The sequence below is a fragment of the Lethenteron reissneri genome, chromosome 25, assembly GCF_015708825.2.
Source record: "Lethenteron reissneri isolate LAM-NWPU_2019-01 chromosome 25, ASM1570882v1, whole genome shotgun sequence".
In the NCBI taxonomy this organism is placed as follows: Eukaryota; Metazoa; Chordata; class Hyperoartia; order Petromyzontiformes; family Petromyzontidae; genus Lethenteron; species Lethenteron reissneri.
In genome coordinates this window covers 5815481-5839439 of record NC_083803.1, presented here as the reverse complement: position 1 = coordinate 5839439, position 23959 = coordinate 5815481, and the positions used below count along the sequence as shown (strand labels likewise).

General features: G+C 49.0%; 1 protein-coding gene across 1 annotated transcript in view; it reads right to left on the bottom strand.

Annotated features, from left to right (window-relative positions):
* Window positions 1–23959, bottom strand: part of LOC133347095 (serine/threonine-protein kinase D3-like) — a 59672-nt gene that overhangs the window by 5873 nt on the left and 29840 nt on the right. The window contains exons 2-13 of the mRNA XM_061559049.1: window positions 17473–17611; window positions 12853–12984; window positions 10158–10276; window positions 7028–7229; window positions 5842–5919; window positions 5013–5142; window positions 4739–4859; window positions 4045–4122; window positions 3223–3580; window positions 2464–2516; window positions 1866–1938; window positions 974–1080 (exon numbers count right to left, since the gene is read on the bottom strand). Coding sequence (XP_061415033.1) covers window positions 974–1080; window positions 1866–1938; window positions 2464–2516; window positions 3223–3580; window positions 4045–4122; window positions 4739–4859; window positions 5013–5142; window positions 5842–5919; window positions 7028–7229; window positions 10158–10276; window positions 12853–12984; window positions 17473–17611 — 1590 coding nt within the window. The remainder of the gene's footprint in view (window positions 1–973; window positions 1081–1865; window positions 1939–2463; window positions 2517–3222; window positions 3581–4044; window positions 4123–4738; window positions 4860–5012; window positions 5143–5841; window positions 5920–7027; window positions 7230–10157; window positions 10277–12852; window positions 12985–17472; window positions 17612–23959) is intronic.

Here is a 23959-nt window from a genome sequence, read left to right as displayed (position 1 = left end):
GTGCAAAACACGCGCTCCGCAGATTCACTGCACACCTTCATAAAACGTCTCGTGAGCTGATGTCGCCGGGTTATGAGGTTTGACGGTTGGGTGCGCCACGCACAACGACTGCCCTGGGTGTGGGCACTTAAGTGTGCAGCTTTCGTTGAAGACGTCGCAGATGAGAATGCGTTATAGCCAAGGTTGTTAAAAACAGCAGGTTGAAATGAGGGGCATTTTGGGCGTTGGCCCTTTCCTTTACAGAATATGCTCGAAATGTCACCTATTTTCTATTCTCATTTAAGGGCAGTGTTATCGACAAATGTGTCGAGGTTTTTTGTTACGTGTCCTTGTGCCCCACTGCCAATGGAGCAGCCACCAAATAATTTGTTTGCATGGAATGACTGCTGCTACCACGTTATCCACGATCCACCACAACAGTGCATGTTACATGTTGTACTTTTGCTTGCTCTGCTGAACAGGCTGATGGAGCTCCGTGGCATTCCTCTCGTTTTAAGACGACACTCTGCTGATGGCACTTAGAAAGTTTAGTGCAGTCCAGAATGTTCTCATTTTTTTAAAAAGTGATGCTAGAAGGCACACAGGCTGATGGACGAATTTATTTTGGTCTATTTAAAGTGGTGAAACAGACTGTGGTCTGGTAGTTTAGCAAGTTATTACCCAAAATGCCCTGATGCAGTGCATATTATATCTTCTACAGGACTGTAGGAGCGGTGGCACAGTGGTTAGCGCACTGCATGATAAATTCGGCATCTGCCTACAGTTCCATTCCCGGTCACAGCCACCATCAGTGACGAGTGTTATCTGAACCAATCCTGGCTGTCCCCCTTTGCCATCCCTCACTGACCAGTGTGGTGAATAATGGGGGGAAAAAAAAAGACAAAACTGCGCAATAAACACGATGTGGGGAGGCCTTCATCCAGCAGCAGATTGATCACAGCTGTTGTTGGGGAATCAAGAGCAGCAGCGTTACCTGCAGTATGGCCACCTCGTTACGCAGCTGGCTATCCTCGTTGGTGGGGAAGCGAAGCTTGTCGATCACCTTGATGGCCACATCGCGCCCAGTCTTACGGTGCTTCCCTGTGCACACAGACACCACCACACAGCACGGTCATCATCTCACACTGCAGTGTAACCACACAGACACCACCAAACCGCCCGGTCGTCTCACACCGCAATGTAACCACACAGACACCACCAAACCGCGCGGTCGTCTCACACCGCAATGTAACCACCGCCACACATGCCTAGTAGTCCTCGAACGGTTCTTCTCTACCAGCATGCAATGTCCACTTTTACCAAGAGCTAGTACTGGAAACTCTGGCATGTAGCCGTTCACTCCTACACAATTCAATTGTTATGAGTTAAAGTCACTTTAATAAAAAGAAACAATTGATTTTGTCTCATTTGTACTGTCTGTTTCATATTTCACCTGTTCCGTCCGATTTGATTTTTAGAAATCTTAAATAATGAGTTATTATACGGACGATTCAATGCATGCATCGTGAGAATAACAATGTATTAATTGATTACATTATTTCATGCCCACTGATGGAACAGTGTCACAGTGGTTAGCACACTCCATTATAAACCCAATGATCCGAGTTCCATTCCCGGCCACGGCTAATGTCAGTGTATATACCTCCGTGTTAATCGGAGGTGACGGGCAATTATTTGCACTGATCCTGCACCCCCAGCCCCTCTCCCCCTTCATTTGCCTGCACAAACCAGCGTGGTGAAGTATGGCAGTAAGCTACGCGACTGCTGTCAACTATACTTGTACATTGCGGAGTGAGTCTGCGAGTTTGATCAAAGGCAAAGTGTGTGCGACGATGGGCGCAGTTACGGCACGCATGTACCCTCACCTCCATACACCACTCCGAACTGGCCCGAGCCCAGCACCTCGTTGGGGAAGATCTGGTAAATACTGCTGATGTCCTGAAAATGCCACAACGCGCGAAACCAACGTTATACGAGCTCCCGGGAGAAAAAAACTAAAATTAACAACACTTGACAGTTTTCTAAAATTAAGTTTACATAGATTCCTAATTTATTTTTGGGTTAGGCAACATAATGATCTGAACGAGTTTGTATTGCCAAGACTCTCTCCACCACCCAACACAGCCAAACAAATGAATTGTCACATGTACGAGCGTTTAACGTGACAATTAATTATTGTTTAAAATCACCGGCAAGTTAAAGGGCAATTCACACAACTAAATTTAGTCAAGATCTTGGAAGTCAGAATAACAAACCAGGAAGTAAAAAAATAAGGATGTCAGAATTAGCATGTCACAGAATACGGCTTCTCAAATAAGTGTCGTGTTCGGAAACAGGCACCACCAACCAAACAATATTATTGCCAACCTTCCTCTAGCCCTCAGATTCCGAATTCACTGCCGTATTCTCCTGTCATGTGGATATCAAATAGCAGTCTGCACGAGTGTGTACGCTGCTACTCACCACGTTCTCCTGGATCTTGCAGTTGGACATGGAGAAGCTCACGCACACCTCCGCTGCAACAACAAGTAACACCACAACCCTCAATGCCATTGGCCGATCTCAACGCATCGTCCGCTCTTAGTGACGGTGGGGGGGGGGGGGGGGGGGTCGCAGAAGCGTTGAAGAACACAGTTCTAAACAAAACCCAATGACTCTATGCCACTGCCGTGCCAAGATGCCGACATACAGCATTTATGGAAGGAAATAATGGATGCTTCTAATAACGAGTTACCTCACTATTACCTATTTTTATTTTACCAGGTAAGGCCCACTGAGGTATATATATATTTTTTTTCAGAAACGACCTGTCCACAAATTATATCTCATCGAAGTGGCTGATCATGTGGAAATTAATTGCAGCCAAATACTCTGAACGTGTGTTTAAAAATGGAGGGAAAAACCGGAGGACCTTAAAAACATCCAACCGACCATGGGGAGAACACGCAAACTCCAAACAAAAAGGCGTCAAGGTCGGGATTGAACTCACGACCTCCTTCAAAGCAGGCGAGGTATTTCACATCTCTACCGTCCCTTCGCTCACACCCCCCACCCCTTGATACACATCCATTCGTGATGATTGCTGATGACAATTGCTTTAAATTGCCCCAGTGTATCACAACCCTGGGTCCTATGTTCTAACCCCACATTGCCACCACTCGTGCGGCCTGCCCTTCTCCCGACCGGCCGCGACAATCCTAAGCTCCCAGTGCCGCCGCTGACCGTGTGATTTGGCGCCCGTGGCGGAAGAGGCGTTGGCCGTCTGCTGTGGCATGACGGGCATGAGGGCGTGCCGGATGGCCATTTCCCACGCGTGCGCCACCTCGGCGCCGAGGCCCGAGTTGAGCAGGCTGTAGTCGCGGCTCGAGCCACCGCGGCCACCCCCTTCCTTGGGCCGCATCACGGCCTTTGCGTCGCCGTCGGCACCCGACTCCACCTTGGCGGCAAGGCCCAGGTTCTCGCCCACGTAGTATTCCATGGTGGAGGTGATGAGCTCGAAGCAGTGGGGGCGGCTCTGCGGGCCCAGCATGGTGAAGCTGTGGGCAGCCTCCACGCGCAGGACCTCCGACAGTGGGATTTCCTGGTGAAGATCGTGAGCGGGAGAACGGGTCAAGAGGAGACGTCGGCTCAAGTGAACTTTCCCAGGGGTTGCTGCTAGACGCCATCAAAAACCATCCCGCACGTGGTCCTGGTAACAGCCATTTGCGATGATGCGTTTGCCATGTCCTCTGGCATAAACATAATGTTAGTGTGGTGGAGCTGGTGGTGGAGCTGGGTGAGGTGTACAATTATGGTGGCACACCGTGCACCACCGCACACACCGGTTGTGCTTATGTTTCCTCCTGACTCTTATCCTTTCAGCTATCCCATTTAAACATATTCCTTCTTAAGGGAAGGACAATAAGCTTGTAATTAGTAATTTCATTCACATGGCATACGTACAATCTTACAACATTGTTGTATTTGTTTCATCAGCAACACATCACTGCACGCCTCGCGTAAAAACGGCGTGTGCAGCAGAAGCCGAGACTAAAAGCGCGGTACCTTGTAGTACTTGCTGCCCGTGTCCGATTGGAAGAGAGTGATGCACTTGCAGTCCAAGCGCCAATAGTGCCTCTTCCTCTGCAGGAGCAACGCACAAACCAAGTGAGAAAAGAACGTGCGTGTGTGTGCTTGTATGCACGTGAGTGGTAGTGTAGCGGGTAGCGCGCTGCGCTACGAGCTCGGCAACCTGCACCTCTGATTAGCATGGTTGGCTTCGTAAGGGTGCGAAAGAAATTCAACATACGTACATACATTTTACTTTATTATAAGGCGCACCAGACCCAACAAAGGGCTGCAGAGCGCCATACAGAAATAAATAAAACAAATAATAGAAAAAATAATAAAGCTCTGGTTTATCGAACATATCATAGGTAATAATTATGTTTTTTCGTTGCTTTTTAAACGGGAGAATATCTGCTGTCAGGGTGCAGTTCTACAGGCAGAGTGTTCCAAATGTGAGAGCCAAGGACCGCAAAAGCTCGAACTCCAAAACTTTTTGGCGTAAGCGTGGCTGACAGAGGAGCCCGGTCACGTGCGAGGACCTCAAACTCTTAGAAGTATTGTAAAGCTGCAGTTTATCGGTGATCTATTAAAGCAATCGCTGAAAGAGTGCTTTGTGCATTAAGCACAGAAATGTATATCGTGCTGCTGCTGCTGTGGTTTTCGTGGTTCCTGCTGCGTGTGCGGCTCTCACGAGGTTGTCCTTGTTGGTGAAGTGAACCATCCAACCCTCGCGCAGCACGGTGCTTGATCGCCGTTTCGTCTGTCGCACCGACTGAATCACGCGCATCAGCGGGATGTTGCTTGCAGTTTGCCTTTTGGAGTGCACACGCACATACACAGACACAGGCACACAAACAAGCCGAGGATGGAAGAGTTAACACGAGAGAAGGCCCCATCCTCGTTTTGCTTCGTCCCTTTAACTCGGGCGTCCGCCCTCACACGGCAACAGGTTCCGCACGTCTCACCCGATTGGGCGGTCAGGGAACATGTCCGGGTCGGCGTCTTCTGGCATGTCGACGTCGCCCTGCGGGTCGGGCTCGCTGCTCCTCCCGCTGCCGTCGTCGCTGTTCTCCTCCATCACCACGTCGCTCTCTCCTACCCGGCGCACGCGACAAGCACACGCGCCCAATCGCAGGTGCGTGGGTTAGCACCTATCCACGAGCGGGCAAGATCATTACGAGCTCCGGATTGCAGCAGGGGCCACTGCACGATTGAACTATGTGATTTGAAGTTGTTGTGACTGCAAGGATCTATACTCTTTGGTTCTTTCGGTAAAGCCACGTAGGTAGAAAAAGAAATAAGTCATATTATTATTGTGATTTTTTTTTTTTATACCTACGTGACTTTACCGAAAGAACCAAAGAGTATGAACTATGCGACCCGAGTTGAATCAGTGGCAGGTGACATGCAAACAAGTCCTTGGCGTCACTTTACCAACCAGATTGTTTAAATAAATAATCATAATAATTTACATCCCTTTGTCAATCCACTGCTGGATGAAGGCCTCCCCACGCTGTGTCGGGTCATGGGAGCTGTTTGACAATTCTCCAACATGCAGGTCACTGCGGGATGGTGAAGTAGGGGGATTGGGACCGGTACAGATATCACTTGCCATTGACGTTGGCCATGGCCAGGAATCTAACTCGGGTCACTGGATTCAAAGCACAGTGCGCACTAACCCGCTGAACAAACAGTCCACTACAAAATGTTAAAGGCCTCATTCATTCACAACTGAAGCGCATTTGAGAATGTGAAGAATATTTACAAGAGGACTTCGCATAGAGCAGGACCTACCTCCGTTGAAAAGTGTTTCGCCAATGCACTCCTTGGGCACCTTGGCGGCACAGCGATTGTGACAGTTAAACTTGCAGTCTGTGGGGACACGGTCACAATGCATCACGCACTTAACACAGCAGCGACAGAGGAGGTGTGCGACACACACATCCACCACGAATAAAGACGAAGCATTAGCTTTGCTCATGAACTACATTCAAACTGGTTTGAGTCTATAAACATGCAGTAAAACCTTGGATGGCGAGTAACTTGGTCTGCGAGTGTTTTGCAAGACGAGCAATTTTTTTTAAATAAATATTAATTTCATAAACGAGTGAGGTCTTGCAATACGAGTAGTACGTATACACTTTGTCTGACGAGCGTCACGCGATCACAACTGATATACGAGTGCTTGGGATTACAAACACGTTTCCGGAACGAATTATGTTCGCAATCCAAGGTTTTACTGTATGTTCTTGACTTGCTGTGTTTCTTCCATGTGAAATGAAAACAGGACAATGGGCACAGATCCAACCGCTTAGTGGCCACTAGCAGCTCAAGTAGAAAGTTTCACTCACCTGTCATTTACAAAAATACAAGTTCAGGGGTAAAAAAAAACACATCAGACCAAATGTGTTTTATGCAACTTGTCACTTGTATTGATGACACTGTGGCACAAGAGACACCGGTGTACACAAACCTCACTCACTCACGGGCAGTCATACGTCTCCTTATCACGCCTCTATTGCTGCTGCCATGGTTACTCCTCCCGTGAAATTCACTCATCGATTCCTCCACCTGTGTTGTTGAGGACTTGGCCCACCGGACTGACCGTTTCGTCTAAACCACACACCGCGTACAACTACCACACTGCAGGTCACCTCACCTCCCTTTCCGATTGGTCCCTCACACTTGCTCCCACTTTGGAATTCCTTCCCATCGTCTATTCTCTAAAACTCTCACAACAACCTTGCTCGACTCAATCAACGTGTGAACTATTATCTCTTGCAACTTTGACGGTGCTATTTTGTTGCTGATCCCTATTGCGTTATGTGCCTTTGGGCGCACCTGGGTCTGCCCCGTGACCTCCTGTCAGCGGGCGTTCGACACTTCCCGTGGCCTCAAAGTGCACATCGCCTGGGCACAAGTACTGTGGTGACATCACCGCCATTTAAGTGGCGGCTGTTGTTGTTGTTGTTACACGTACCCCTGCATTGCAGCCCCTGGCGGAAGATGCCTTTGAGCAGGCGACGGCAGTGCTGGCACATGGTGGGGAGCTTGTAGGAGTGGGTGACGAACGTGTGCGGCACCTTCACCTTGCCTGCCACGGCGCGGTCCACCCACACGGGGCGTCCGCTCCACGAGGCCGTGCGCTTGTCGCGCCACGCCAGCGGCATGCTGTCCGAGCGCTGTCAGGGCAAGGTGGGAGAGCGAAGCCGGGGCGGGGTGAGGGGGCAGCCGCACATGGTGTCACGGCGTTTCGTACACGGACAATCCTGGCAAGATCTCTGCGCGCATTAGTTCGTGGGTTTCTGCATGAGATTGTTGCCGGGATTTGTTGTGGCGTTTGTACATTTTGGGTTGATAAATAGCGAGTTTATTTATCGATAACGCTGGTGGCGGGTTGATGAAGTGGGAAGGGAGGGGCCGGTTCAGATATTGTTAGTCGCTGATGTTAGCCGTGGCTGGCAAATCGAATTTAGGATGCTCACTCCTCATGCAGTTTGTGAATATTTTTGTAACTGGTCTACCCCATACTTCAGGATATCGACAAGAACTGTTTACCTTTTAATGTACCAACATACATAATTATGAGTAATTGTTTTTACACAAGGCCCAGGGTGTGATGACAAAATCGATGTCAGGAGCCACATTAGACACAGTTTACCTATCGTACATGGTGGATGAAAGGCAGCTGACGGCTCTCTGTTATTGTTGTCTATCACTGCATGACTGCTGCTTTCAATTGGTCGCATTTGCTCAAATGTATTTTGATGGTGATCTAAGACAAGAGAATCACAATGCACTTCTTCCATAATTGCCGATGGATTTTTGCATAATCCACCCAGGCATTGTGCCCTACACACATTTTTGCATCCTTTTTGAAACATACAACTGACTGCTGTCGAATATTTACGTACATTTCAGCATTCTTAAGCAGCGCCCAGAGTCGCAATCCTCACGTGCGTGACAAGTCAACTGTCTCACGCGGCCCCTGGATTCCTGTGTGTCGCTGCAGAGTTTCAGGGCCATTTAGGGCAACTTCTTGGGGGCTGAGAGCCGTGGGGCAAAATCCCAGATGAGGCCCCCTAATCCTCAAGCTAAGCTAACCCACTTGCCCCCAATCTCTACCACCCTGGGGCCATTCATAAAGTTGAAATTGAGGACCCCTGATTTTATAAATATCATCATGTTCGAATACTGCAGAACAAAGTTGAGATTTTTTGGGGTTATTTGTGCTTGTGCACCACTACCAACGCTGTAACACCGCATAATTAGTTTAACACGAACAAGCTGGTCACTACTAGTCAACAGCAACAGCAGAGAGAAGCGGTGAGGCCTGATCGACAAAGAAGCCGAGACTTGGGAGTGAAAAGCTGATGCCATCATCACCTCTGTCCACTAGAGGGAAACCACGCATCATTCGCACAGTCGCCTGGCCACTTCGAGTTGTATAACCCAATCGGACATGATCCGTGGTGACATCGTCAACCATGGCAATGTGTCCTGCCGTTGGTGATGGGGTCAAAGACACTCTATTTTTCCCCGACACAAACGGGGCCAACATGAATTTTAGTCACAATGTCAATCTGACCAAAAACGCCGTTGAAAGATAACACAGTGTGTGCGTGTGCAAATGTGTTTGTGCTGCATAAGTGAAGTAGAGCTTACCCATGAAACAGAGAGCCTGAGGAGAGTGTGAGCAGCCAGGTAAAGAGCAACGCAAGGGGAGTGAGAGGGGGGGTAGAAGACGTCTGAGATGGAGAGAAAGAAAGAAAAATGGAGAGGAGAGAGATTCACCAGACAAAGATGTGAGAAAAGCGAGACGCATCCAAGTTGCATGAAAGTTGTGTTTATGTTATATTACACTGAGCATGTTATATTACACTGAGCATGTTATATTACACTGAGCATGTTATATTACACTGGGTACGATTTAATTTTTTTCTGCGTCATTTGTTGGGCATCTGGGTCGCGGAAAATGCTCCTCGTCAAACTTTTGAAAGGAACACATATGAACGATACATTTCTGAGTGTGCACAGAAGGCGGGCTTGCCGCCCTTCACCACTGACGGCTCGGAGCCTCACGCCTAGGCCTCAGGCACAGGAGGCACAACATAGCTCAAAAATGCAAGCATCTATCATTAGCAACCCCTGATTAAAAGTCGAGGGATGGAACAAGTGGGCATCGTTTTCGTTAAAAGCGCTGACAAGCATGCCCACCCTCCAGAATTGACTCAAGGCGTTCATGTTCGCACACCACATTCTCTAAGCCAAAAAACATAAACAAACACACCCCTTCGGTCCCTCAAAACTGTCAATAGCTTGGATGGTATTTAGAGTAAAAAAAACACATCCATATGAGTTTGAAAAAAAAACATTTATCACAATTTCTCTGACAGGGGAGGAGACAGCCTTTTGTAGCAAGCCTCCGCTCCCACACCCACACGACTGCGTTGAAATCAGCAAAAAGAGCGAGCTTTGGCATTTCACTTTAAAAGTAAGCTTCGAGCAACTGCGAGAGGGGAAAAAAATAGTTAAACCTTTATATTCGCAGCGTTCCAAGCTTGAGTAGAAACAGACACAAGCACAGAAAGGGTGGTGGTTTGCACTCCCATATGTTGGAAAAGACCATGACACATTTTTCTGCACAACTGTGATCGCGTAGCTAGAGGCAACGGAAAAATGACGGAGTTGTGTCTCGTCAACGCAATTTATTTTATTTAATAGTGTGTTTTCATAATCTAGGTTTTTTTTGTTAAATTAATAGTGTGTTTTATCATCAATGCTTGGTCTAACAGAGCACACAACCTCCACTATGTGACCTCTGTCTGCGATCCAAATGGAAGTTACAACCCCAGTTACACCTAGTGGGAGCAGCAATTAGACGTATCCACATGTGGGCAACTGCATTCTTTTTTTTTTACTTACAATAGAAAGCGGATGCAAAAACTGTTGCTGTCGACGACTGCACTAAAATGACCATAGTGGTACTAAAGGTGTTATTGGTGCGGGCCAGGTCACACTCTGGGAGACGCCAAACAAAAGAGACACCTCGCTTTGGCCGAGCAAGGATGGTGGCGCGTGTCGGGTGGCGCGTGTCGAGCATCGCTCACCAGGGAGCACGAGTCGTCGGAGCTTCCTGTCGAGTGCGTGGACTGCCGTCGCTTGCGCATGCCGCTGCAGTTGTTGGGGATCTTGAACGCGCAGCGCTTGTGGTAGTTGAGTCCACAGCCTTCACACAAAGTGCACGCCATAGCCACGCACAAAGACAAAGATCCCCCGCATAGCCTTTAACAGACTGTTGGGAAAAGTGATTTTAGCGAGCACCTATGAAGGCCGGCATGGTGCACGAGGGGGTGGGTGTCCAGCACCACCCCTGACCATCTTTGTCTCCCCAGTAGCGATATTTTTACACATCGCATAGGTCCTCATTTTAATCTGAGTCGACCTAGGGGAGGCCCAAGACCGATTCAGATAATCGTGACTGGTGTTGGCCGTGAGTGGGAATACAACTCCAGTCCTCGGGTTCGTAGCGCAGCGCGCTAACCGCTACACTACCACTCCCCACAGCCACACACAGAAAGACGAGCACACACACGCACGCACATGACAACATTTCACCTGTATCACTATTAGCAGACTTTTGGAGCACTATTAGCGAGCACCTATGAAGGCACCAAAACCGGCCAACCTTTGCCTCCCTAGCGCGAATGTTCACACATTGCAATAGGTGCTTATTTTCGGCCAAGTTGAACCATGGAAACACTGATGTTATCCATGGCCAGGAGTCAAACCCAGGCAGTCGAGTTCATAGCACAAAGCGTAATCTATTGCAGCGCAACCACGCAACAATTAGCGCTTTAGCCAGAGCAGCAAATTGGTGAGTCAAATGGTAGAACTTTAGTTGTACCCATTACGGAAAGTATTTTGTGACAGAGGTGAAACAATACATTGATTCATAAATTAATATCAATGTTAAAGCACACCATACATGCATTGGAATGTGTGTAAAAACTGATTTTGTGGTCGGGGGGGGGGGAGTGATCTCTATTATAAATTCACTCAATACTCAAAACCTTTTGTGAATGTGGGAAAAAGTGGTAGTGTCGTGGTTATTACACTGCACTACGAATCCCAGCTATGTGAATTTTGATTTCAGGCAAAGGTTAACATCAATGGCAAGTGATATCTATACCGATCCTGGCTCCCACACTCCAACACGTATTTACCAGCATGGTGAATTATAAACAATCCCTATAGCTAACATGGTGCGAGGAGGCCTTCAAAGGGCTGAATGTTCACACGACAAAGCACCGATGCACCCTGTGCCTGACACCGCTGCACACGACCGTGAGTTTGAGCTCACTACATGGGTCCATTTCACACGCAGGAGTGGAAGGCAGGGGGGGAAAAAATGTAGTTCAAGTCTGAGTGAATCACCGTGACCGGCGATAATTACCTCCGGCCAGGCAGGTTGGGGGCCAAGGACAGTTTTTACTTCACATTGTTTTGCCTGCGCCACCAGATGTGGCGAGAGAACTTTTTCATGGACTGGCGACAGACACTTGACGTCCGTCGCCAGTCATCCGAAGTGCCACCACATCGCCCTCCTTTCCTTTGCTGCTGCTTATAATATCCAATAGCAAGTCCTTGCAATTGCACCGAATGTATGCTACAAGAAAGGACAACCACATGGCTGACGTCTGAAACATTTAGTCTGACAAAAGGCAACTGAAAAAAACATTACTAACGTGAATATGGTTGTGCCGAGGCGAACACCACAACAGCTCGGTATAAAATCTCGTAACTTAAAATGCAGCTCAAATCGAAACCCGCGACGAGAATGATCGTGACAAAACAAGAATCCCACGGGTGTTCCCAGCCGCTACGACTGGACCCTGCGGGCATTGCGTGGGAGTTCCAAGGATCGCGTGCGTTTGAGCGTGCGTGCGTGCTACCTAAACGCACGCTGTCAATGTGACTCATTCGAGTTGGGAGATGTGCAGAGGTTCTCATCCCAAGGCATCTCCCCAAACAAATGGTGACGTGAAGTGAGAGCAGATCTCAGCATGCCTCCTGACACATGTTGCAGCGACAACACAACCTCGCTATGAGGAAGCCGCAAGAGCTATGCACTTTTAAAATTGAAAACAAATTTATTTAGAACTGCTTTTGTTTGGTTCAGTCGTCCTTGACCCGCACCTCTGAAAAGTACAGTTGCCTACATACAGCGTGAAATAAGTTCAACGTACATGCAACTTTGTCTGGGCTTTAACGTTTCACTGCCTTGTCGAGCACATCCTGGCAAAATGTCTTAAGCAAAATGTCTCGTCAAATATTCGGGTGAATAACGTGTCTTGGCAACAATCTTAATGAAGCCAACGGTAACGTAATCAAGTGAAGGGTATGCAGATTCATTATTTTACTTTGCAAAAGTAAAATTTAGAAAACATTTTTGTAAGTTAGATGTGCAATTCAATATTCTGAACCTGATGGGTAATGCAACAAAATGGGCTGTTCTTGCAAAGGGCATCCAACAGCCCTTAAAATCCACTCAGTGTAGACTACTCATTTTGTTTCATTCCTGTATGGAAATTACCAGGCGCAGTCAACAGTTGAGCCACTTAGAGATTTTGCAATCTCTAAGTGTTAAACAAAGCACCTTATTTGCTTCTTTTGCAACACGTTTGCAAAACAACGAGGCATTAAAATCAATCACGGACTCATGTCTACGTATAACAAAGTCGAGGTATGGAGGGCCGACCGGCTACCCTCAGCTGCACCGTGAGCAGGTTCCTTGGGCCTCACCCTCGCACTTGAGGCCCTGCCGCACAAGGCCAAACAGCATCTCCCCACAGTGGTCGCAGAACGTGGGCGACTTGTACGAGTGCACGAAGAGAGCATGCTGCCGGATCTGGATGTCCTCCAAAGTCGCCGATCCTGCCAGGAGGGGGTGGGGTGAGGTGGGGAGAACACGAGGGTAGAGCGAGAGGTGGATGAGGGGATGAGAGGGCAGGTGGAGGGGGTGAGCACTTTACAGCGGCTGGCATCCCTGGTGTGCAATCACCACCACCACCAAAAGGTGTCATTTTAAGTCCAGTAATTATAAGGGGGGGGTGGTATAAATTGTTTAAACTGCTTAAATACAGGTGGGGCGGGGTTTTTCTACAGACACTGCCTTCCAGGAATAAGTGAGTGATTTGTGCAGCTGGCTTCAAAATTGCGCCGCACATAAAGACACAATTAGCACACAATGAGGCTTTATTTAGACCTGGTCGACAATGCGCACTTCAAGCAACGAGGCAGGCTTTCTGCCTTGGTCATTGAGACAACGCTAAAGCAGACACTTAATGAGTGCTGGCTTGGTGGCACGACTATCAGGCGCTCGCTGCTGCGGCGTCATCCTCATACATTCATGCAATCTACCAGGGTCAACGAAACGGTACGCACACGGCACAACCAGAGCTGTCACCCCCGTGCCCAGGATCGTCCTCCTTCTGAGGCAGCGGTCCCAGGAAACCTGTAAGTCTCTCCGGGGCATTACAATCAACTTTTTTTTTGTCAGCGACAGAATAAGATATTCGTCTCCCACGATATGCCCTGATTCTATTGTATCCTCGTAGGTCGCAACCCTCGATGCAGCATCCCGACTGGAAGGAGGGGGCTCTACAGCAGTGGTGGTAGTGGGGGGCCAGCCATGTTTGAACGACGACCGACGACGGGGCAACCAGTGTTGTGGTGCACGGGAAGCGGTGAGGCTCGGGTGGGACCGGCACGCCTAGACATGCCCGGCTCCCAGCCCGGCTACGCTAGGCCTCCCCTTGGGCGTTCTCTCACGCTCAGAGCCACCCACAATTACACTAAATTCTCGAGCTGCTGTAGCAGGGGGATTCGAATTGACAACAACAACCGGACACTCTTGCCGGTGCACATGCCACCCGCAAACTAGAAAACTTACGAAAGGTCCCCTGTTTGGCCTTATAGACTGTTGTGGCAAGTACTGTTATAATGAGCACCAATTAAGAAAGGAAAGGCATATGCTGTCTTGGTGTGGCAGGGGACATTCCTGGCCAGCTCCCTTTTGTTTCTTCGGCATCAATGCCAACACATTACACCTGGTACGTAACTCATTTAAGGCTGAGTTGACTTAGTAGAGGGACAGGACAGGTTTGTTTTCCAAATTCCAAGAGTGTTATGCATGGCCAATATCAAGGTGCAGTTGGCTCCATTCCAAAGGGAAAAGCACACAGATTATTTTACTTTTGTGACAACTTTATTTCAGCTGTGCACACGAGCGAGACACGAGTGATGAAAGTTAACAACCCCTAGGCGCAAGCACTCACGGGGCACAACCCTTTAATACAAACTCACGGATCAACACCGGGACTATAAAATTTTTCCTAAACATACAGTATCATGTCATTGAAAACTCTGCATACACTAAAGTTAACCGCCACAACGAGCCGTTTCAATATTTGAATATATGGGTCTACAGAAGAACTGTAAAAATTAACCTCGACACCGAAATGAACGGCTAAAACGTGCTGTATTATTGTTGCCAACACCACCTCTCTATGGGTGACAGTGGCATGGTTGTGAGTGGCAGCAGCTGCCGCGTTGACACAGCCTAAATAAATACAAAATAGAGACACTTTAAAACCAATCCTGGTGACATTTTTACAGCCAATTTCCCACAGCCATCAAGAATGAAAATGCACGAGTTGGCACAACGTCGATAGCGTTATTTACTTTTGACGCAAATCCGCACAAAGCCAAGCAGGCGGTGAAGTCGCAGATTTCTGGCCGGGATTTACCCGAGAATGTTTTCTGGTAAGTCTGTGGCACCGTCGTTCTTGGCGGCATCCATTGATACGGTCACGTCGCTCGCAATCACGAAAGTGGCCGTACCCCCCCCCACCCCCTCTGGGGATTGACTGTAAAATCAGAGCTCACTGAGCAGAGACACCAGCCTAGGCCCACACCGCAGCCGGCAGCCAAGTTCGGCCACAGCACTGTGCAATTTGGCAATTTGTTTACTAAATATTTATCAACACAAACGGTATCACACATCTGCTGTTCTTGTGTTTAGGATGTAATGTGATGATCTGATTCGATACTGGGCTTCCTCCGAAGTCGACCCAGGCTTAATATGGTAACTTGCTGACCCGCCCATACTGGAAATCTGTGAAAAAGAGCTTCATTGCTCATCGGATCCCTCTAGTCTAAAGAAAGATTATGATTCTGCTTACGATTATACGTTGATTTGTCTTTTTTAAATCCCAGCTGTACATTTTCACGTTTTAATTAACAGCTTATATTTTGTAATGCCGCACTATTATGCATACACAGTAACTTTCCACTGTTTTGCACGCCAATTCCTAGGTCCCTGGATCCTAGCACATGCGTTTCTCATCTCCTTATTGCTCCTCACATCTCCCTCGCAAGGCAGGAGCCAGAGGGCAACGGTGTGAATCTCCACGAGCAGCGCACGAGGAGACCGGAAGCACGTGAAGATCGAGAAACAAAAAAATATGTACACATACAGTATTCGCCGAAACTGCGTTGGCAGTGGTGCACAAGCACAAATAACAAACAAAAACCCAAGCACGTTCGTCAACAAGAGAGGTCACCTCTCTGTGCTATGAAGAAGGGCCACTGCTCAAAATGTTGCATATTGGATACTTAGTAATAATAATTAAAGGCACATTTTCTTTGTCCCAGCACCATAGTTCAGAGCAAATGTCAGAATCTTTATCTTTATTCATTTTTTCACAATCAGAATCTTTATTTATATTGGAGGAATCAGATGAGCTATTAAGCTCTTTTTTCACAGATGTCCAGTAGATGTCACGAGGCCTATGGCGATGCTCGAGCGTAGTGATGGGATGGATCGAAGGTCCCCTGGCAGAGCATTTCCAGCCCAATGGAGAGACAACGCGAAACGCCCTGCCGGCCACTACGGTTCTAGGAGCAGTGGTGTGGGTGAATGCGTTCGCGTGCGCGTGCGCGAGCGTACGATCTTGCCGCTTCGAACGCATGACGGCGTTCGGGCGGCCCACGTCATGTACGTCGCTTGGCGAGGGAACGATTGGGCACCGCGATCGGCGCGCTCCCGATTCGCGCACGGCGTCACGCCGCTCACGTTACCCGCCGCCGTTTAGTGTTCCCGTGCACTGTATGGGAGTAGCATTGCTTCGTCAGCCGAGGTGGGGGGGAGGTGGGGGGGCCGTGAAAATTTACGACGAAGCTGACAAACGTAGCCCGGCGACTCGCCGGACGTTGTGGCCATGGTATGGGTGGCACCGTCACTACTTTGCGCGTTTAGCATTTTCGTACGTCTGCAACATTGCAGACGTACGTAAATGCGTCAATGTTCAACACTGTTTTACAGGATGCTCTTGACTTTGTCGTCTGTACTCTATTATTATGATGATTATCATTGTGCTCGTTTTACCCAGGTAAGCCTCACTGAGTCTCACAATTCTTTTTTCCGGCGGGTCCTGCCAAGGTGACAATTGAGCAATTCAAAGTTTCCAATTTGCGTTGTGTATTTTGTTGTAACATTGCAATGCATAATGCACCAAGTTAACAGTAATTTGCACAATTTTTCATGTTTATTCTTGGTACCGGTACATGAGCGGGGCGCGAAAATGGTGGGGGGGGGGGGGGGCAAGGCAGAGGAAATGGTGAAGCATTCGTTTCAAACGGGTCAACTCGCTGGCGTCATCACAAACAGTGACGAGTGGCAAAGTTGTGTCTGCGAAGCGAACAACCGCTAGCTCAATGGTCAACGGTGAGAAGCGGTCTCTTCTGTGTGGAGGAACTGTAGCCAAGAGGATAGGACTCGTGGCAGGCTTAGTTTAACATATGAATGAAGTGGCAGCTTTGAACCCTTGCCTCGGATTACATGGGGTTTGTTTTACCCACGCCCTTGGCTTCAGCACCTGTCCACCGAGTGACACTGTTTCTAATGTATGTAATCTATAGTGGATTCCACTTAAAATGTGGTCTGGTTAACTGTAAAACCCATGTCTTCATAGAGATATGCGATTTTTCACTGGCAATTTCTCCGTATCTGGCCGTGACCAAACGGTGACATGCTGACTTCCCAACGCATACGAATCTACCCTCGGAGCTAAGCAGGACCAGGGATGGAGCTAACGTGTTCAATGCGTCTGTCGGTACACCGAGGGCACCGTGTCACCGCGTCACCTACACGCATTTCGACGTCACACATTGCATGCGATGTCATCGGCACGGTTCGGATTCTGTCGTGGAAAAACAACTTCACACCTCCTGATCCCTGGGCAGCCTAGCCTGGCATGGCCCTGGTGCGGTTCAGATGTGCCAGTGAAAGCAGGGTGTAAGACAAAGGCTAACTTACCCACTCGGACCGTATATAAACCAGGATGAGCGAGAGAGACTTACTGGACAGGACCACCTCGATGAGGTCGCCCTCCTTGACGCTCTCCGCCGACGTTAGCAGCTGCAGGACGTTCTCAGACTGCGGGTCATGGCGGAAGAGCAGGATCTTCTCGTACATGCCGTAGAAGCCGCACTCCGGGAACTACGGCACAGACGCACGGAGACATTCGCACTCGCGATCAAAAAAACATCCCACACTCATTGCCATGGCTGAGGCCAGAAAGGGGGCCTTGAATTGACAAAATGTCGACTTGGTGGCTTGGGCCCATTATCTTGAAGCCAGCCAGCCCCTTTAGTTTTGTGTTGTATATATGAAATCTCAAAAATCCATATCAACACTGTTTCTACAAACTCACACGTGCATGCCCATACACATATATATGCATTACAAGCATGACTCATACTTATAGACATTACTCATACCTGTCTGCATTTGTCGTATGAGCCAACATGATGTGACAACCAACAATCAAATCGTGTTTGAGGTTTTACTAACTGTTGGGTGAAGGCTCCCGCACGCCATGTTGGTCATAGCAGTTGTTTGGCCATACTTCGCCATTTAGGTGAATGCGGATTGGTGAAGAGGGTGGAGCCCAGGACCGGTTGAGATATCATCTGCCACTGGCAGGAGCCATGAACGGTAAACTTGGGTCACTGGGTTTCGTAGCATAGTTCATCAACCACTGCGCGTCACCACCTCTGCATCATTTGTAAAAATAATTATATATAGCCCTTTGTAAATCTACTGCTGGATGAAGGCCTCCCCAGCCTAATTTCAGTTGCCATCATTCTTACCAGAAGTCAAACCCTTAAGTTATTTGAATGATACAAAATGTCAAAAACGATTAACACGGTGCCATCGAACATGTGTCAAGACACCCAGCAATGTTTAATTTCACAAAATGCAACTTTTGTATTGCGGGAAAAACAGGTAAATTATAAAATAAGCACAAGGATGGAAATTGATCCACTCCGACTTGCATTACATGTACCGTCCCTGAAGGGCATCACAACGAACACTTCGTCTGTTTGTTATCGCGTGCTGCCCAACATGTGCTACAAACACAAAAACCAAAACACACGCTCTTCCCGTATACATTTCCGAAAGCAGGCGCTCTCCTAAATGCTCCGTTAGAAATGAGGGCATTGCCGCAGGGACAGATAGCAAAGCCTCGCAAACACCAGCAATAAAATAAAGGTGGCGAAGAATGTTTTGTACATCGACGTTTTTTCAAAAGACAAAAAAAAGGCTCTGCAGCATGCGAAAAGGGTTCGTGATTTAACATCCTCGCTCAATAGCGCAGAGATAAATTAGTAACACGACAATGTCAAAGCCCCCACGTGCTCCGAGCCAGTGAAAATGGCAATGAGGTGTTTGAGTCTGGCGGATCTCACTGACGACAGACACAGCCAACGGTCACTCGAGCAGCAGACCCAAAGCAGGAGCAATGAGCCTGAGAGGACATTGCCAAAACGATGTGTTTGTACATGGCCGCTCCATCGCTGGCCACGATAATCCGCGGCCACGTCGCACTGCGCACTGGCCTGGGGCCCGAGCTGAAGATTGTGTTGTTTAAGCCAAAAAGGGAGAGAGAAAAAAAAGTTCCGCTTTGCACTCAATCGACGATCTGTGAGCCTTCAGAGAATTTCGACATTACCTGTGCGCTAGAGGGAAGGGCTTTTTTTTTTTAAACAGCCCCCATACAAAAACGCTTTCAGTTTTCAGAGGCGTTAAAGTGCCTAAAACCCAGTGGGACAGTTTTTGTTGGCCGAGAAACGCTCCTGCTGGCTCCAGAGCTGGCAGGGTGCAAGTAGCAACGGGGCTGGGGCGCGCAGCCAGTATATGGGGGAGTAGTGGAATTGGGGGAAGAGAGGTCAGGAAATTGCCAAAGATGTGGAGAAATACAACTAAAAAGAGACTGATGATTGTCAAGGGAGCAAACACTTCGTTATCACAAGGGCAGGGAGTGTTTCTTTCTTTCCATGCAGTGAGATGCACGGATAAACCCAAGTCCTCAATTATTGCCAGTTCTTTGTGCCAAAACTCTGCTAAACACAGTGCCATAGCTTGTCAAACAGTGTTTTTTTTATATATATATTATTAATTCTAAGATTATTTATTAAAATACACTGCCTTAACCCAAACATCACATTCACCATTTTACAGGATTCAAGCAAACTTTGCTTCGTGAACGAAGAAGAAAAACAATGCTCCTACTGTATGTATACAAGAGCCACACACTCCAATGGTTGATTAAATTAATATTAGCAATGGCATTATGAACCTAGTCAAACCAGTCGGGACAGCCCCACTGTTCACCACAGCTCTAATACCACGTTTCCATGGCCACTGGGAACCAGGCTCGGCTGGCCCAGGCGCGGCCCAGGGGCAGGCCAGGGGCAGGCCAGGGGCAGCCCCGGGGCAGGCCAGGGGCAGGCCAGGGGCAGCCCCGGGGCAGGCCAGGGGCAGCCCAAGGGTGGCCCAGGGGTGGCCCAGGCTCGCCTCTGAAAGCCCTGCCAGGCATGATGGTTGGGGAAGAAACCTTTAAATGTTTATAGATTTTAAAAACTTCAACGTAGGCATACACCATATTAAGTTAAACTTTTTCCAGCATTATCATTCGTCGGGCGTGTTTGTAACGCCAGCACGCCAAGAACGTTCGCGACTAAGCGAGTGACGGCACTGCGCGTGGAGTTTCCTTCGCGTGCAGATCCCCATTACGGTGCAACTGGCTGCGGAGTCGCCCCAGATAGAGCGTGTCACGCGGTCATCGTGCTGCGCTCGCACGAGTCGGGGAGTCGAACTGGACTGGGGTCCACGCGGTGCCTGGAACGAGCCAGCCCAGTTCAAGCGCTGGATCAACGCAGTTCCACCGGGACGAGGCACGTGCCACGAGCTCACACCCGGCACCATCGCCACCATCATCACGGCGCAGTGGCCAATGTGTATTCACGGCATTCTTCAAATACCACGCACAAAATCAGAAGATTTCAAGGCCGCTTCCCGCAGCCACCACACTGCATAATTATAGGGTGGAAGCACGTGCAGCCGGGCGGTCAACGCGTGGAGCAGCCGTGGGAATTTGCGTTAGGAAAGAGAAGCAACTGCACCTGGGGGCGGGGGGGGGGCCCACCGCCATCGCCCGGCCACCGAGACGCAGCTGCAATCGTTCGTCTCCCCCTTCTGCCATGCGCTTCTACAGCGTGGCAGCAGCGTGGCCCCTGCATGGCGTTTAACGGAGCCCGGGTGTCCCCCGTGTGTCTCTCTCAGCGTCATCTCACGGGAGTGTTATTGCAACGCTACGTGTAGATGGAGTAAGGGTGGTGTGGCGGGGGGGTGTTACAGAGAGGAGTTGTACAAGGACGGATAGAGAAATGCAGAGAGAGCTATGTAATAATAAACACACAAAGACACGTGGAAAGAGGCAGAGTGAAAGATCGACACAGAGCGATAGAAACACAGAGACACATGCAGAGAGACGTGGGAAGAGAGAGAGAGACAGGAAGCAATGCACGGAGGGACAATGGAGACAAAGTGGGAGGTAGAAAAAAAAAAGAGACGGACACAAAAACAGAACTCCCTCATTGTCCCCCCCCCCAACCCCTCCACTTGCACGCCCCAGTAAAGAGTTGAGAGAGTCTCACAGTCTCCGATGTCCGACTTCGTGATCGCCCCTGCATATCTATGGAGCTCGCGAAGTTGTGAGACAATGGGCACAGGACATCTCCGAAACAACACCGCAAATCTGGAATCTGTGAAATCTCAATGAGCTGCAGCAGCGGCGCACAATCAACGGGATTGAGAGTTCAAATCAGGGCGAGAGCAGGAGGAGGAGGAGGGGTCAAGTTGGCCACGTCCACTAAACCTGAATTGGGCAGCGGGGGGGGGGGGGTAACTTTCCATTGTTTTAAAATTCGAATGAGCAACTTGGAACAACCCTCGACAAACAGACGCTACTTATTTAGACAAAGGTTCTACCTCTGTTTATGCTCTCGCTTCCAAAACCGCCCTGCCGTGTAAACAATCGTAAACACGCGACAGCAAGCCACTAACGGAGCCGTCTAAGCCCTCTCCAAACAATGTCCATCGTGAACGCGCATCAAAGCGCAGCGCAGGTCACCGCTGGCGACATCAGATCAGCCAGGCGTGGCCGCGTCGTGCGTGTGTGTGTTACAGGGGGGGGGGCAACAAGGAGACAAGTGTTTTACTGTGCTTGGAAGCAGCAGCGCTGCTTCTCTCTCTGTTCATCCCTAAATCACAGCCTCTTTGGCAAAAGAGATCAACTCGCCGGGCGGGAGCGGTTGCGTTGTTTAGGAGTTATTTGTTTAGGGGGAGGGGCGGATGGGTCAAAGAGTGCGTGATTAGCCAGCGTTCCAACTTCATCTGAAGTTGTTTAAGAGCAAATGGAAAAAAAAAGTTACGTAAAATATAAAAAACAATAATTATGGTCGCGTTCAAAAGGGCGTTCGCCGTCGTAAATACCACAACAACGATAGCGACAACGCTGCGTCTGATGAAGAGCGCGATTTCAGGACAAAGGCCTCTCAGAAAGTGCTCAACGATCCGTAAACAGTGCCAGTGACTCGCATCAAGACGAAGAGGATAAATACAATCGAGCATTGGGGGAGCCCAATTCCTAGCTGACGAATTAGAAGCGAAGAAGAACGTGGGGGGCGATGGGGGGCGACGAACATGGCGATGAATCCCAACGGAAACGGGAGGAGAGGGGAGAAGTGCTACCGAGGAGGCATCTCCATTCCTCGTATGTATGGGGAACTTCTTTCGCACCGTACTTAGCCAACCCGTGCTAATCGGAGGTTCCCGAGCGCAACCTCACACCATCCTCAAGGGAATAACTCCAACAATGATTCTTTAAGTCTTAAAAAGTCTTAAAGTCACTTTATTGTCAAGTGTGTTACATGCATGACATACAACACAGATAAAATTACAGTCCTCTCTCTTGGTCCCACGGTGCAACCAAGCAATTAAAAAATTAATCACAATTAACAGACATAAATAAACATTACAGCAAGTGCGCTCAATCAGGGTGTTTGCAGTGTAATCTTGGCACTGTGCGTACACGCACACGGTGACTTGCGCTAACTATATACACGATTACACTGGTAGGAACCTCCTGGTGACACCAGCCCACAGGGGATTATTGTGTCCGTCCGTCGTGCAGGGAGGGGCTGGGTGGGGAGGGACTGGGTGGGGAGGGTGGGGAAGGGAGGGTGGGGAGGGTGGGCCTGAGTGGGGTGGGGAGGGTTAGGCTGGGTGGGGAAGGGAGGGTGGGGAGGGGCTGGGTGGGGAGGGTAGGGAGGGGCTGGGTGGGGGTGGGTGGGGAGGGGCTGGTCACCCCGTGGTGCCCTTATAAAACTCAACGTTTAACCTACTCACGCCGGCTTGTGCCCGCCCTCACAGTCGGCCATATTTGCGGAATACACCACGCCGCCGTTGACCCTGGCCATTGACCGAGCAACCCAACGTTCCTACCAGCTCCCTCCACAGGAATGTGTTTATTCTGCTTGTGCCAATCTTTGGTTCTGCTTACATTTTATGCGCGATGCAAATATTGTATGATCTATCCACTGCTGGGTGCCATCATCAACTCATGGTTTCGCGATGCAACAATCCGTCTAGCTCCTGCCCATGAGTCAATTTCATTGCTCCATCTTCCGCGATGGATATCCCTATGTGCATGTTACCTTCTTAGGAGGGAACTCTCACGAACGAGTAGAGATTCCACACGAAGGAACCTACTTCTCTTTCCAAATGACCCACCCACCAAGACAACATATCCTAACTACCTCCCTCCAAAACGAATCTACGTCCTGATCCACTCATCCACCCACGTTGCTTACTCACCCACTTCTATCTGATCGACCAGCCTACACACCCACCTGCCTATCCAAAATATCCAAACCACCTCCGTGCCAAACCATACTACTTACTTACACACCCACCCACATGCCTCCCTACCCACCTACCTGTACACCATAACCTACCTCTCTCCCTGCCAAACGAATCTATTTACTGACCCACCCATACGCCTACCCACTAACCCCCTTATAACCCACAACATACCCTCGGCGGTGCATACCGAGCTGTTTTGTGCAATAGAATGAGATTGGCAGGGCCGAGAACTGGAGCCAAGATGGGTTGGGACAAAATGATGAGCACACCGCCCCCACTCACTACAGGCGAGCGGATGGACAGGTATGGGAAACTGAATCACAATATTCAAATTAAGATGATGCTCTTGGGGGTTTTGTTTTTTCACACGCTTACGAATTTTATAATATGACGTGTCCCCCCGAGCGCTCGCAGCCAGCCATAACGGGAAGTATACTGAACGTGGTGTGCCGGGCACATGATTTATTTTTCCAGTCTCTTACCCGAATAGACCCCCCTCCCCCCACCACGTAAAAAAAGTAATAATGTAATTTAATTTAATTAATTTAGTTTTTTTGTGTGAGCATCTTCGTCTCT